General features: G+C 41.6%; 1 protein-coding gene across 2 annotated transcripts in view; it reads right to left on the bottom strand.

The window, feature by feature from the left end:
* Positions 1 to 1,050: 1,050 nt before the first annotated feature.
* Positions 1,051 to 16,032, bottom strand: part of CHCHD3 (coiled-coil-helix-coiled-coil-helix domain containing 3) — a 261,420-nt gene continuing 246,438 nt past the window's right edge. For both annotated transcript variants that reach the window (XM_057304554.1, XM_026511225.4), the window contains 2 exons: positions 12,571 to 12,706; positions 1,051 to 1,784 (listed from right to left, as the gene is read on the bottom strand). In XM_057304554.1, coding sequence (XP_057160537.1) covers positions 1,761 to 1,784; positions 12,571 to 12,706 — 160 coding nt within the window. In that variant the 3' untranslated portion in view covers positions 1,051 to 1,760. The remainder of the gene's footprint in view (positions 1,785 to 12,570; positions 12,707 to 16,032) is intronic.

Genomic DNA, 16,032 nt, shown 5'->3' on the forward strand with positions numbered 1-16,032 from the left:
CAGAATCAACATCAGATCTACAGGTGTGTCCATAAAGGTACAGGAAAATGTCATTCAAATGGAACCAACTCAGGAATTAAGAGGAATTAAGAAGCCACACTTACATATATGGGGGTTGCTGGAAATTTCCACGCGCAAGTTCATCCTGATTCCTCTACAGTAAAAGGTAATCTGGGTATATGGACATTCTTTCCATGCCCCCAACTCCAAATACCAGTTTACTGAATGATCACACAAACCAACAACAACGGATACTGAGCCTGACTGAACATATGTGGGAAGCATTGTGACTCTTCATCAGAAGCCTACAAGACAGGTTCTTCAACTTTCCGTCTATATACGGTTGAAGAATCAGAGGATCAGTATAGTTAGGTGACTTTAGTCCCAAAGTTGGTAGAAGCAGAGACACAATCTGAATACAGATACTCCTTATTCCAGAGCCTGCATTCTTAATCATTTTGCTAAATTCTCTATCAAAATAAAAACGGAATAAAACTTCGACATGACAAAAGCTTTTCAGATGACATCACAGAGCACTGGCATTTTCTTCTCCATGTATATCCCGGAAAGAACTTTCCATTCAGCTTCAGTGTGAATGCTAACTTCCAACTTACCAAAATTCAGGGTTGAAGCACCACTCCTCTGGTAGAAAAATAAGTTATAATCAAGAAATTTCAATGAAATTGGAAAGAGGAAAAAGCTGCTAAGGATTGGGGTTTTTTTTTGTTTTTAAACATTTTCGTACTATTGCAGGGTCAGACATTCCTAACCAAGCTTATCTAATCCAGTTCTTGCCCCAGGCAGGGTGACTTAAGTCATCCCAAAGACAGAAAGGTTCATGCAATTTGTAAAGACCTTACTGAATCCTACCTAGCTGAGAGGCAAGTTTTAAGTATCTCTTGACTGTCTGAGGCTCTGCAAAGTGCTTTGGAGCTTTTTAGAGGAAAGGTACGGCACAGATGCAAATTAATAACAATATAAATCAGCTCAATTCCCATATGCATAACCATCTAACCCAACGAAAGGAATACACGAGGCCCCAGGCTGCAATGCCAGTCTTCTTCGGAAAATATATTTATTATTGATAGTGAGTGCAGTAAAGATGTCAGTATTCATGATCGAGAAGAGGTTGTATAAGCCAAGGTTGCCTTTATGTTGATAAAAAAATGCCTTATTTCACTTGTAATCATAAACATTATTCCAGTAAAAGAGGTACATTTTTCTCTCCTTTTTGTCTTACTTATATGATCACCATAGTAAGTTAAAATGAAGTAGGTCTTATATAGTCAAGGGAGAAAAGAAAAAGAGAAAAACCAACATGCCAGAGCCTAGACGATTGCACCCAGCACTGCTGGGGGAGGTATGGTGCCCTTTCCCCACCCCGCTCCAATTACCTTAGCCCCCATCCCAACCCCCTGCCCCAGCTCTGCTGGAATGAAGATTCACCCAACCCTGGAGCTTGTGAGAAGAAAGAGTTGAATAGAAAGTTAGAAAGGTGTAGAGGGCTGCCTTTCTCTTTTAATCATCATGAACAGGGTTGACTAACACTGCAGTGTGTCCTTGCTGGCTGATACCTGATCTAGGCCTTGGCTTTTCAAACTGCAGTTGATCAAACTGGGATATGCTTCGGCTGGATCTGCTCTTTGGTGCTTCTCTTTAATCGTCTTCTCCTTAAATGGGTTACTTTCTTACTAGGAAAAAAAAAATGTTCCGCCTCTGGAATTAACGTTGAGGAGTTCTGCTTGTTCTAAAAGTTGACTTTATCCTCCCTTCTCAAGCATGCTCTGCAAGAGAAATAGAAAACATGAGTTTTTACCAGCAGAAGGAGGGATCCCCAAAATGGCAAGAACTATTTAATACTATTTGTATTACTTTTCAAAGATCTACTCAAAAACACATAAAACAAGGTGCATGCTTCTTGGTCTCAAAATATTATTACCTTTAATGAACGCCATTGCTTAATCATGTATAATCTCCAAATGACCCCACCCCCCACCCCTGCCGCCATACGAAGCTGAACCTGAGTGAGCATGGCCTGGATCGTAGCCGGCTGTGGACATGGGTGCTGTCTCACAACCATGGGCATGTGGGATGCATGGGAGTATTTCTGGTGGCCACAGGGACTGGGGTGAAGCTATTGTCAAGGCAGCGGGGGTGAGGGCTGGGGTGGAGTAGAGGTTAAACCCCAAAGGCTCCGAGAGGACAAGAACCTCTTCCAGAAACCTCTGCCCATCCCAGGCAGAACACAGATGTTCGTAAGCTTGCAATGCTGGACGGACGTACAAAGATAAGTATCTATTCCGAAATTGCAAAAATGGCCCCTACATCCTATTTGGTTATTTATTTTTGTGATTGGGCGTAGGGGGTGGTTCTCAACTATCAGATTAAAATTCTATAACTAGCCGAGGCAGGGGATATATTCTCTATTCTCAGAAATCTTTAAAAGACAAAAGTGATGCTTTCCCCTTTAGTTTTGAAATTATTCAGGAAGAGGAGGCTAGGTCAGGCAGAAGGTTGCCTGCAGTTCACACCTTCTTCCCTACAGCCCTCACCCTTCCAGCTCTTAACGGAGCTCCTACTAGGTAATCACTGCACCGAGTAAAGTGCTATGGGGAAACCAATACACAGGCCCATGGAAAATTAAGGCATAATATAATGTAATAATGTGCTACTTAAAAAAATGTACTTGCTAAATATATGCTAAAAAGTAATTTTACTGAGTAATACATACAGTATAAAATTCAAGATAAACAAAAGAATACAGAGGAGAAAGTAATTAGAACTGGAGTGGTCAGGGGCGCCTGGGTGGCTCAGTTGTTAAGCGTCTGCCTTTGGCTCAGGGTGTGATCCTGGCATTCTGGGATCGAGCGCCATGTCAGGCTCCTCTGCTATGAGCCTGCTTCTTCCTCTCCCACTCCCCCTGCTTGTGTTCCTTCTCTCGCTGGCTGTCTCTGTCAAATGAATAAATAAAATCTTAAAAAAAAAAAAAAAAAAAAAAAAGAACTGGAGTGGTCAGAGGAGGCTTCTAATAGGACCTTTCAGACCATCTCTCTGAGTCTTTCAGAATCTAGACAGAAGGACCAGGAGAGCGTTGGGGAGAGGTGAGGGCAGGGAGGCAAGGACTTGGAGATAGGAGCAAGCCCAGTATGTATGGAGGGCAGAGGAGAAAGACTGGCCTAGCTAGAGGAAAGGGTGTACAACAAGGATATGCCAAGGAAAAGAGTGTCCAAAGGGCCCAGGGTGAAAGCCTGTTGGCTTTCTGGAAAAAACCTGGGAATCCAACGCATGTCTTTAAATAGGAAAATGTCATTTGGGAGGGTTACCCTGACATCCTTGGCATAACGGATCCCACAGATGAGAGCCTGGAGGCAAGAAGACCAGGGCAGAGGCAGATTAGGAATCAAGGGTGGGAATGAGAAATAGATAGAGCCATAAAAGACATGGCTAGAAAAATAGAGGTGGTGAGACCTAAGGTATGATGATCCTCAGTGACAGGGGGAATGGAGGTGTCACCAAGAGAAATGGAAAAGTCAGGGGGAGGAGCCAGCCTGGGAATGAGGAAAAGGACTTAAATTTTGGGTTTATAAGAAATCCCAGATGGAAATGTCTAGAAGGAAGCTACAACCTTGGGAAGAGATGTCAACAGTCTTTAGAGAAGATTTAAAGCCAAAGATGAAGAAAAATGATTGAAATAACAGGGCAGAACAGAAAGCGTAGAAGGACAAATAAGAGAGCGTGTTGGGTCACAAAAGCAAAGGATGGGTAGATTATCCTAAGAAGTCTATGTCCACAAGGCACAAAAGACCACATACAAAAGCAGGCAAACTAGTTTAGAGAGAACACATACAGAAATGGTCACAAAAGATGATACGCTCAAGGAGGAAGTAAACTAGAAAAGCCAGATGCATCTAGAGAAAACAGGAAAGACAAAGCAGATAAAGCAGAAGACTTGGCTCAGCAGAGTTGTCTTACAGAACAAACACCACAATGTGAGATTTCTCTCAAACCCCTCATTCACATACGCTCTGTATTTGTTGGAAAAATTAAAAATTGAGCACACACGATGTTAAGAGTCAGACCAGACAATGTCCCAGTATCCTAGTGTCTCATTTACTCTCTTGTGGCTTGATCCGTGTGAGACAACAACCGTGTGTCCAACTATTTGGACAGGAAACGATGACTTCCAGATATAGAGACCACCTCACCACAATATTATATGGTAATACGAAATAAAAGTCAATATAAAATAGATTTATACTTGGCCCATCTAAAGGCATTCAGTTACTAAAAAAAAAATCATCATTTTATGAGGGATGCCATTTTGCATTTGGGGAGGTACACACTCACTACTTTTTTCAACATACCAATGTGAACTTTAAGCTATGATCTGCCTGATCAAGATTACATGGCTATGCCTCATTCTACAGCTTAGGTCCTATGGTTATGAAAGCTATGTGACAAAGTGTAACTCTTTGCAAATGTTGCAAAATAATCTGCAGTGACCACAATATAATTAAAGCAATAAAGTGTTTTTTGAGAGTCAAGGGAATTTTTTTTACTACCCTTCTTTCTGTAACCCCAACCAAATATATAAGGGTAATTTTCCACCCGGATTATATAATGTTAAGTGTATCAGACTCTCTTTAGTCTTTGAGAGAGACAAGCTAGGCCCTGGCTGGTTAGAAGATCAGCGGGCCCGTCTAATGAAAAGACTAACAGAACACTTCTGAGCAAATATGAAACATAGAGAAATTACTACATTCACAGAATAGCCGGCTACGTGTATTAAAATTCTAATTTTCAAGGACAGCACAACAGTTCAGCTAATTCACAGGTGGCTCTTTGGACACGAGAAGGCTCCAGGGCCAGTCTACACCCATGTTGTAAACTGCACAGGGTGACAGAGGTGATACAAAACCTCCCGACTTCAAAGACATTAATAAATACAACGTCAAGTTGAATTAAAAAAAATTAGATTGGCAAAACACTGTGTTATTACTATTCTAACTATTCCATAAAACCTGCTCAAAACCCAGGCCCAACGACGTTTGGCTGGAAGGATCCAGAGGCCTGGAAAGGTCTGTGTCATTTAGTGTCACCTTATAGGTTCTCCCACAGTCTCTGTATCGGTTCTGTAAGTAGCTGCTTTTGGGCTGAATTTCAACACTGCATAAATTTAACACTGCATAAATTAACATAGGAAATTCCCCGAAGAATCAGGGAGAAGATTTGCAAGTTATAAAAGATTGCTTCCTTCATTTAAGGAACTGCTAACACTTAATCTTAATGTGGAGAAAGAAATTCCTTGCGTTGGCTCATCATTCACGTATATGGGCCTGCAGAAACCCCTTTTATAAACAGCTGCGTAAATTACCAAAAGGAGAGAAGGGCTCAGGCATCCGTACTGCTCTTTCCCCGAGTCTGTCTCTGATTCCAGCCACCGAGGAAGGAACAACTGGCAGCTCACGCTGTCAGACAAGAGCAGGGCCCCTGGAGACCGGAGATTGCCTGCCATTTCCATTTATTAAAATGATCTTCACTGTTTTCCTCAAATATTTTTGTTACACAGTAATCTCATCAACTGGTTTCTGACTTATAGCTTTCCTGAAGGGGCTGACTTTCACAGCCACGTGTCGGCTACTGGATGTGTCAATGTATTTAAGAAGAATTACGGCAACCCTGGATTGCTAAACAATCATCATCAAGAGAAAAAAATACTTTTATTTTTAAAGACACTATTCAGAATGCTTGTCTCTGAGCTCACCCAGCATCTCGCCAAGATTTCAAAAGCCCTAATGAAGCCGAGTACGGAAGCAGGAGGGTTTATGGGGGAGAACTAAAATGGGAATGTGTCTGGGTATACCTGAGTTTTTCCCCAAGAAGGGACATGAAAAGTGGGGAGCAAAAGACAAGGGAGTGTGGAAGTCACAATGAGGAGAGGGTGAGACAGAAACAAAAGTAATCAATAAATTCAATTTCGGAGGAACACAAAGAGAGCTTTGCCTGTGCACCAAGCACTACTCCGGACCACCTGAAAATCTGATTAGCCAACTTCCTGTTTTCTCACTCCGTCTCTCCCGGCCAGCCAGTGCTGCTCCTTCTTCTCCCTGCTTTATGCCTGGATCTGGTTTCATACCTTCTCTGACAAATGCTCTGTGTAACATTCAAATGAAGTTATGAGTAATTAACTGTTTACACAACTTGCTGCAATAACAGACAAAACACGAACATATTGCAGCTCTAACTCTTGAAGGATAAGCACTAGAAAAGAAATGCTTATTAAGAAAAAAGAGTCTATTACCATCGTAATATTTCTTCTATTAAATCCAAATTAAAAAAAAAAAAGAAAATGTCATAGAACGACGATTACTCTCAGAAAGAGGTTTTGAGAAGGGTTCCCTACGATAGGAGAGACTGATAACACATGTAAAGTTTGGAATTCAGTTCCCTTTGATGTGACTCCAAGTCCGAAAGGCCACCCCACCAAAGGACAGGAAATCTACTGTGGAACACCCATGTGTCATCTTGAATATGAGCAGCCCCGCTGGGCCATTAATAAATGTCATTAGGTGATGATGACAAAGAAGCCTCTGAACACAAGAAAAACATGCTCCCATAGGTCTTCCCAGAATATTAACCTTCTTGATTTATCTCTGTGCTCCCTAGGTGGCTGTCTGTGGACATCAGAAGCAAATGCATAGGGGCGCCTGGGTGGCTCAGTCGTTAAGCGTCTGCCTTCGGCTCAGGCCGTGATCCCAGGGTCCTGGGATCGAGCCCCAAATCGGGCTCCCTGCTCCGCTGGGAGCCTGCTTCTTCCTCTCCCACTCCCCCTGCTTGTGTTCCCTCCCTCGCTGGCTATCTCTCCCTCTGTCAAATAAATAAATCTTAAAAAAAAAAAAAAAAAAAGAAAATGCATAAAGAGAGGGGACCCCACGGTGGGTCAGGAGAGGGGAGCAGGGTACCGAAGTAGCAGAGCCAAGGGAGGGTCTAGTCATGATCGTGAGCTGGCCAGGGGACTGTGTTACCTTGGTTCAGTGCCTCTTTCCTCCCTCCCGCCCATGAAAACCAGGTGTGGCTCCCCACCCAGGGGTACCTACAGTTTCAAAGGAGGCAACAGGAGGAGAAGAAAATAACTTCTTTGTAAGGGGCTCCCACCCTCTGTTCAAGACCTCTAATTTATTCCTGAGGCTGAACTAGGAATAAGTTCCCAGGGTCGGTCTGATGAGACCTCTGCCAGATGGCTCAGACCCAAGAAGCAGTGACAGGTAGTGGCAGGTCCTCAACTTCCGAAAGAGGGAAAACAGAGATTTAGCAGGGCCTCTGAAAGATCAAAGACCTCTAATCCAGGGTAGGCCAATGGGCTCTAGAGTATGTCTGTCAAACTCCTGTGCACAGAGTTACTTGGGGAATTTGTTGAAAGTTCAGATGTCCAGGTCCAACCTCAGACCTTCTGAACCATAATCTCCAGGGACGGGGCCAGAAGTGTACATTTCAAATGCACTCCTCAGCTGATTCTGATGTTCACCCATGTCTGAGACCTGGTATTACAGAAAAACAGCACACTGGGTTTGGCACCAGGAACAGGCTATTCTGCTCTGGACACCGTCCCATAAACAGATCACTGACACTGTGAGTGCAAATGTTTCCAGGTGAGAAGACGGGATTAGGTCACATGATCTCTAAAGCCTGTTTAGCTCTAACAGCCTATGACTCTGTTCAATCATTTGGACGTACTTTATAATTCAGCTGAAAGCAATGATAAAATACAGCCTGCTCTGGCACTGGATTTTTCTTTCAAGAACGCTGATTTCTAAAGCGACAGCGACTACTGTGTTTTTAGACCTTCTTTACACTCAGACAACAGGGACGTATTTGAGGCCTGGTCTAATACAAACTCGGGTCACAGGGGAGATAAAATACAATGTCCTCAAGAAGGCGGATGCTTCCTGCCATGGGAAATCTCTCCATATGCCCTGATCTTAATTAAGGTTTTCTATTTTGGGGGTTACCCAAGGACTGTAAGTGTCATTTCCACTTTGGAAAGGAAGAAGTGGATGCACAACATTGGGCTGAAGTAACTTCATATTAAGATCCAGCCTCATTTACCAGGGTCTCGACCTCATGCTCTCTACTACCGCCGGGTGACGTTCTGATCTCCCCAACGATACCAGCAGGAAGCATAGGCCTAAGGAATGCACTGCCTTGCTTACAAGATGTCCTCATTTCAATCCTTCCTTCAACTGAGCTGCTTACTTGGCTACTGACCCACTGCCCACTTGCTGATTTAAGCTTCTGCGATGGTTTATCTTCTCCTGACTGGCCTCTATCGTCTGACTCCAGGCTCCACACTGACCTCTGTTCTTTGGCATCTCTGGGTCTGGCCCTTGCTTGTAGTCCCAGGCTTTCCTTGGCTCTTCTGACTTGGCTTCCTGCTCTGTCTCCACACTCCCTGACCGCCACGATCCACGGTGGGTAGGTGAAAGCCTCTGCAGAACAGGGGGCCTGGGGCTGGCTAGAGGGAGACAGCCTACGTTTTCTGATGGCGTTATTAGCTGGCAGGCTACATTCTGCCAGGCAGTGCTGAGACAGCTGTTTTTCAATACACTGCCTTCCGAGAAACTGTTTTTACCCCCTCCTAGTTCATTCTGCTACTTTGGCTTCCCTGGGGCTGTCAGGAACATCAGCTTCAAGGAAAGGGTACATAGCGGTGGGAGGCCAGGCAACATGCAGAAAAATCAGAAGTACAAGTTTAAGGCTGACAGAAAAATCTACGAGGCAGAGGCACAAGTGCTGGAGGTCCCCAGAGCAGGGGTGCTGCCTACACCAAACAGACAGAAATGTGCTCACAGACGTGTGTTCCTGTGCACATAGACCCTTGCTCTCATGCATGGAAGTAGAACTAGTCCCACAGCATCACCGCTGAAAGGCCCTCGTGGATCACCTAGTTCAAACCCATAATTTAGCAAAGAAGAAACTGAAGCCCAGGTCACCATGACTAGATTGGAATGTTACATACCGTATTTCCCACAAACTCTACCTTCCAGGGAACACAGAATGGTTGCCCAGAGCCCAGCCAGCTTCTGTACCAATTCTTTTAGCAGCAGGGTTAGGAAGAGAGTTGGAATGCTTCGAATTGCCCCCTAAGCATGCTACCCCCCAAGCCCCCAGAGATGTTGCAAGAAAATATCAGGGCAGTGGGGTATCCAGGGGAACAGAGCAATGCAGATCTGAGAGGGGCCCTTTCTCTATCTATAAAGAAAAACTATAAAGTTTTTCTATAAAGAAAAACTGAGTACATTTTGGCCCAGTAGTGGCAAATATCACTGGCTTCCCATTTCTCTCCCACCTTCTGTAGTCCCCTGTAAGGAAGGTGAACCAAGATAGAATAGGAATCAGGTTATAATGGTAAAAATAGGTAATTCAATTTTGGGGAGTTTATAGAAAGCTATGAAGGTAGGCAGATACGAGAAATAAAAGACACAATCTATCAATCGATGTCCTCCTACATTTTTAAAAGCCGTAACTCATACAGCTAGCCAGTGGCTTTTAAGTCTTAGAAATAATAATTACAGCAATTTATTACCTCTTTACCCTTATGAAGAACACATAACTTAATATAGTGGAAGTAACAGTCTAAATGTCTCATATCAACCCATGAGGAATTGTTTAAGAATAGCTGAAGAAAGACTGATGTGAGTAAATGGATGAAGAACGAAAAATAAGGCTAAGGAATATCCGGAAATTTTCCAATCAGTAAATCTATTAGTCTATAGAACAGTGCCTCAAGGGAACCAGTGAAAGCCCAATCTTATGAGTCATTTAAAAGTGGAGGGGATTTGGTTCTTGGAATTATTCCAAGGGGAAAAACTCCTGCACTGTGCCGGAAATGGACAATATGACCTAATGCGTTGTTGTCAGGTTTACCATTCTCCACATTAGCATGTCTAGGTGCTTCTTTGGATCTAACAAGAGAACACAAGAAGGGGAGCTGAACGGTCAGGACCCGCTACAACTGACGCTCAGGACCACTATGCTGCTGATGCTCTTCTAACAATGGGCAGTGTCAGGGGTCCCAAGGTTAGACAAACTTCACACTGAGGAAAAAGGGAAACGTGGTATTAGAGGAAAAGTGCTCAGGAAATGCTGGTATTAAGCCCCTGTGGCCATTTTGGTGTGGTCTTAAAATAGGGCATCTTTTTGCTGAGCTGCACCTTTGTCCATGGCCTTTATAACCCCACCTCCTTATTTACCACCTTCAGTCTCCGTTATGACTTCATTTGATATTCATGTTTTCCTCTTCACTTCATGATCATCGGTGACACTTTCTCTCACTGCCTTATTTCTGTATTCGTGGATAATGGATGTCCCTTCTCACACCCAACTCAAAAACCAAACACCATTTTTAATTTGTTTTCATGGTAAGGTATATCTTGGTTTAGTTGTTACATTTACCATCATGACTTCCCTGGGTTTCAAGTCTCTCAACTGTAAAACTGTGAAAATAAAACTGTCTCTATTTACATCTCAGGTTGTCATAAAAACAAGCAAGAGAATGGATGTGAAATCACCCGGAAATCTAAAGTACTATAGAAATACAAGGTATTGTTGTTTCTTGTTTTCTTGCCCATTACAATGTTGCCCATCTTAGGATAAAAATACTTTGTGGACAGCTATCTTTGTATTATTACCTGGTGGTATAGGCTCCCTAATATTTGAATATAAGAGTTGTGAAAACAATAGGTACCTCAAAACACACTTGCCGGAAAGGATATTAAATTATGTTGCAGACTGGGGGAGGGGGGTCTCTTTTGGAATCAGTAGTAATAATTTGGTGCTTTGGGATGATCTGTTTAGTGATTTCAACATGATTTCAATATGAAATAACACAACTGAGGAAAGAAGGAAAAAATAAGATTTACCGAATACTTTATATAAATGTAACCCCCACAACACTGGGGATAACATTATCCCAATTCACAGATGAGAAAATTCAATGCCCAAGGTCACAGAGTTAGTAAAAGACAAAGCTTTCATACAAACCCAGATCTGCCCAATTTGAACTCCCTACTGCACCGTGCGGCATATTTGATGTTGTCACAAAGCAACTTTGTTTTATTCTATAAATATATGCCGTTGATCCCATGAGGCAAGGTGCAGATAATTCAACACAACCCAGACAGGCAGGGTGGAGTCGAAACTCCATACACCCTTGCAGTTGCCACTTTGGTAATGTTACAAATCACACTGTGCAAATAGGCATGTTTGTCAGACGCCAGCATAGAAACATACACTTTGTCACAGCCCTTCTTTGCACTAACTACTACCCCCACCTCTATGTGGCATTAATATCAAGTCAGAAAAACCCATGAGTCAGCCTGCAGGTCTCAGGCACTTCAGTTAGTATCAGTATTAAAGGCTGGGGCTTGTTAAGAGCATATCAGAAGCTGTCTTTGACAAAAAAAAGTACTAACTTAACATTAGCAACATTATTTCTATCAAAGACCTTTAAAGAAAAGAATCACCGGCATGCTACTAGGAGTTATACAGTTGGAAATACAAGTAAGAAACAGAAGAAAGCCTCAAGCTACTAGGCTTTTAAAGAAAACACAGGCTTTTAATAAATCTTGGTTATATTTTTTTCTACTAGTGTTGATGTTACTTTCTAGGTACCCAGACAATACCAACCCTCCCATAAATAACAGAAATTTATAGAGTGTTAGAAATTTACACTAAGTGGTTTTATTATAACTATAGCAAATTAGACTGCAAAAAGGCATGCTGTGTAACTCAAACGCTAGATTTAGTTGGGTCAGAAGGTCAGCTCTAGGGAGTTCATCAGCAGAAAGAATCAAGGTTTCCAACAATTTCTGTCTGTCAGAACAACCTACATCCAACTGTTAAATCAGTTAAATGATAGGGAATTATGTGACCTGCCAGAATTGATAATTTGCTTCAGGGTTTATCATTAGCTTTCTAAAGCACATGAATTAGAGAAAACACATTCCTGTGAACATCAAATTATTTTGGAATGGGGGGTGGGGATCAAGGGAAGAGTATGGCTGAGGTACATAAAAGTGATGGAAAGTGTTGCCTAAATCCCATCTCTGGCCTCCCTTTCCCTTCCCAATCCGGTGGGCTCTACCAACTGGTAGAAGATTGAACGGTGCACGAAAGGTGGCTTTTTGTTTGTCTTTTGTGTTTCTCTGCATGACTACTAGCTGCTCACAGACCCAAAGCTGCTGGTCCCATAACTTGTATTCTTCCTCTTTGCTGGCTTTGAGCATTGACTCAGAAATATGGGGCAATGATCTTCAGGATACAATTACCATAAAGGACAAAAGTTCAAAGCAACTGGAAAAAAATATTTAGTAAGAATCTTTTTCTTCCCTGTAAGTAAATGAGTTAAACACCTAGATGGGAGTTGATTACTAAGTAATGGACTTGTTATGGCAATTTTTGATGATGCAACAACTTATACTTGGTGTATAAGGCTCTTCCATACACATGAGCCTATTCAGTCCTCATCTTGCTTTCTTCTGGTGCCCCAGTTAATCTGGCCTGCACACCCACCTGTTTGGCCTGATTGACACAGCGCATGTACTGGTTGGCCAGAGCAGAGCAGCTGAGGGTCTGCTGGGTGTTCTGGCGGTAACACTGGAGAATTTTGGCCTGCAGATCAGCGCAGACAGGATGAAACTCATACCTCCTGAAAACAAAAACAGGAACCAGTGAGACAAATTGTCTTCAATCAGAATGAAGATCAAGGCTAAAGAGTATATAAAACATTAAATAAGATATAAATGTTGCAAGTATAGAATGAAAGTTTCTAAAAATGATTTCTATGAAATTAAGTTCCAGTAACTGATACCACCACAAGCCTCTCCAGACACTGTAACATTCCCAACCAAACCTATACCTAAACCAGGTGACTGGTGCCAATACACTTCAGCCCAGTCAGCCAAATCAGAAACCTGAGAGCCCTAACTTCTCTCTTCCATGCCCACATCTAGTAGGTCGCAAAGTTAGAGATAACACAGTCTGGTCCTCTTTCTCTATATTCACTATCATTACGTTAATTCATAATCACTTTTATCCTGGAATCAGGCAAAGCCCTCTAAACTAATCCGTCTCTTAGCTTTTGCCCCTCTACTCCTGCCTTCCAGAAGGTTCTTTCTAACACATATATCTGAGACCGTATCTCTCCCTACTGCTTTCTTAAAAAAATGCAAGGTCAACAGGCAAGTCCTTCTGGATCATGTTTCCACCTACTTTTTAGCCTTCATTCCCCACATTGCTGCAGCCTGACCAAACCACTTTCAAGGTTTGATCCATACACATCCCTTCATGTCTTTGCTCATGCTGCTCTTGATCTTGGACATGCCCTGAACCCAAATTCCCACCCATTCCTACATATCCAGAAAATAACTACTTATCTCGTAATACTTGAGCAAGTGTTGAAGTGTAACCTTCTCTAGACAGCTTCTCTAGCTCTCCATCAAGGGTGGAGTCCACTACTCCCTTTTCAGTGACTCCACTGACCTTGTATTAGCTTCTTCCACCACCTCTTTCACCTTCCACTTAACGCTGACTACACCATAGCCTGGTGTAATTTACTAGCCTACATCTACTAGGAGGAAAATCCCAAGAAGGAAGGACTGTCTTATTTTCTTTGTGACCTCAGCTATTCATATGGATACCTCTTATAGAAGCCACGCAATAAATTACTGAGAATACAGATGGATGGAGAAAAAACATTTTTAAATTTTCTGGGCTAAAATTTTACTAATTATACTTACAAATCTCAGATTTTAGTTAGATTTGCTTTCAGTGAATATGCAGTACCAAACACAAATGCCTCCAAATATCTTAAAATATACACTTGAAAAATGATAACAAAATCAACCAAATGAATTATACCAATGAAAAGGAAATATTCCTGTTAAGATGGTAGAGGAACTTGAATTATAAGGACTAAACATACACAGAAAAAATACATAATGTTATCACTTTTAATCTAGGAATTCATATTTTTTTTCAAATTAGTTTTGTTTAGTACAAAAGGCTTCCAGTTTTTCATATCAGTTCTTTTTTTGCAATTTACATTTTTTATTTCTGTAGTAATCTTGAAATAGCATTATTTTATATTAAACGGGTTCTAAAAAAAAAAAAAAAACCCTAGAGAACACAGGGGGAATACTTCTCATCAATAAGGAAACCCCTGGGTGACGATTTGTCTCATTACTTTTATCCAACACACTAAGCTAATACATGTTTTGCTAGCACAGAAAACTGAAATGCAAACCATGTTACTGCTCCCTGAGGGAATTTACTTCTTACTACCTTCTAAGGAAAGCAGACATAGAGGGAAAAAAAATAATCCCACAAATTTTACATAATATTGCTTTTAGTTTTTCATTCATTATCTTACAGCTCTGCCAAATATCTAAGCACAGAATTTAAATTCCCTGGAGTTTCCATTCTAAGATTTCAAAGTTCATATGTCTACGCATTTTTTTTTGGACATGGATTTCCCTAATCCCCTACCACGAACATCAGCATCTAAAGGGAGTCAGCTGTGCTTCGAAAAGTAGAAGCAGAGACACCACAAACTGACTGATTATAGCAAGACACACATCTGGATAAATACTGAATAAAATATAATTAAGCATTAGGTCAGCTGAACCCAGCAAATACATGACTAACGCCTAGGATCATTCGTGGGAAAACAGGGTTATGTTCTATCCCAGTGCTGAGGACCACACTTCTTCTACCATACCTTAGATGTAAAAGCAGGGGAAGGAGGATGGGGAAAGAAGACTAGAACAATCCTGACCTTCTCTTCAGGTCTTCGCCATTAACGTACAGGAAAAGATTGTAAAGAATGAGCTTCCACATGCTACACATCATAAAGAAGAGTGTGTTTTTTCTTTTAAAAAACTATTTGCGATGGAATAATTCATCCAATACTATGAACTCCTTAGAAAGCGGTAATTTAAGTTGTATATAAACATTTACCGACTTGAGCCGTTAGTCGTGTAAGTTAATGTCCACAAGTTATTTATGATTTGAGATGTGTCAAAATATACTTTTATCACCACAAATCAATACTGCTCACTTGCAGGGTCCTTGATTTCCTGTCTGGTAGTCTGGTCTATGTGTGTGTGTGTCACACACACACACACACACACACACACACACACAGATATCTGCTGAAATCCTTTTTGTATACATTTCAACGTGTATTGATGATTAGATAGTAGAAAGGGGGCAAACGGGGGGTGGAAATCAGCATAATTGTCTCCCAGCTGCTGGAGTAGACTCTGGTACATTCTTCTTGGATTAATCTGTAAGGGCAAAGCTCTGCCTCCATATTGATCCGCAATGCTTGTTATGCTGCTCTAATGCACTGTTTTCACTCTGGGAAAATGCTAAATGAGATTACCGTCCACCATTAGAAGGCCATAAAACACAAGCCACGGCACCTTCCATTCAGGAAAAGGTTTAAAGGCATTTCCAATATGCATTATGGTAAGCCCTCCATATAGCCACTGAGTCAGCAATTGATTTCTATTGACTGCTCTCCTTCCTGCTGATGGAAAAAGCCACTACTAGGCAAAAATAACAAAAGGGCAGAATTTCAAGATACCTACGAAGGAAAATTAAATCTTAGCTGCAAGAGACATTTAAACAATTTAATTTCAGTGTATAAAAATAAGATTAAAAAGGCAATGGTGAATGAGAAATGTTAAGACAAAGACAAAATGCAAATTTGGAGAACTCGAAACAGTAACAGAGAAGAGATAGAACTGTAATCCAATTACATATCTGGCAAAAAGGAATTGGTGGAATAAAGTCGATACTTGAAAATATATATTGATCAAAAACAAGAAAAAAACTAGTTTTGTGGTCACTTTAAATGATTGGGGATTTTGATGGGTCCCACCACGTATCTCTATGCCCCTCTTCATTTTCCTTTTCCTTCCCAGACTCTATACTCTGTTCCCTTCCTCTTCCTCACTCCCACAAGCACCA

The sequence above is a fragment of the Ursus arctos genome, unplaced genomic scaffold (genome assembly GCF_023065955.2).
Source record: "Ursus arctos isolate Adak ecotype North America unplaced genomic scaffold, UrsArc2.0 scaffold_3, whole genome shotgun sequence".
In the NCBI taxonomy this organism is placed as follows: Eukaryota; Metazoa; Chordata; class Mammalia; order Carnivora; family Ursidae; genus Ursus; species Ursus arctos.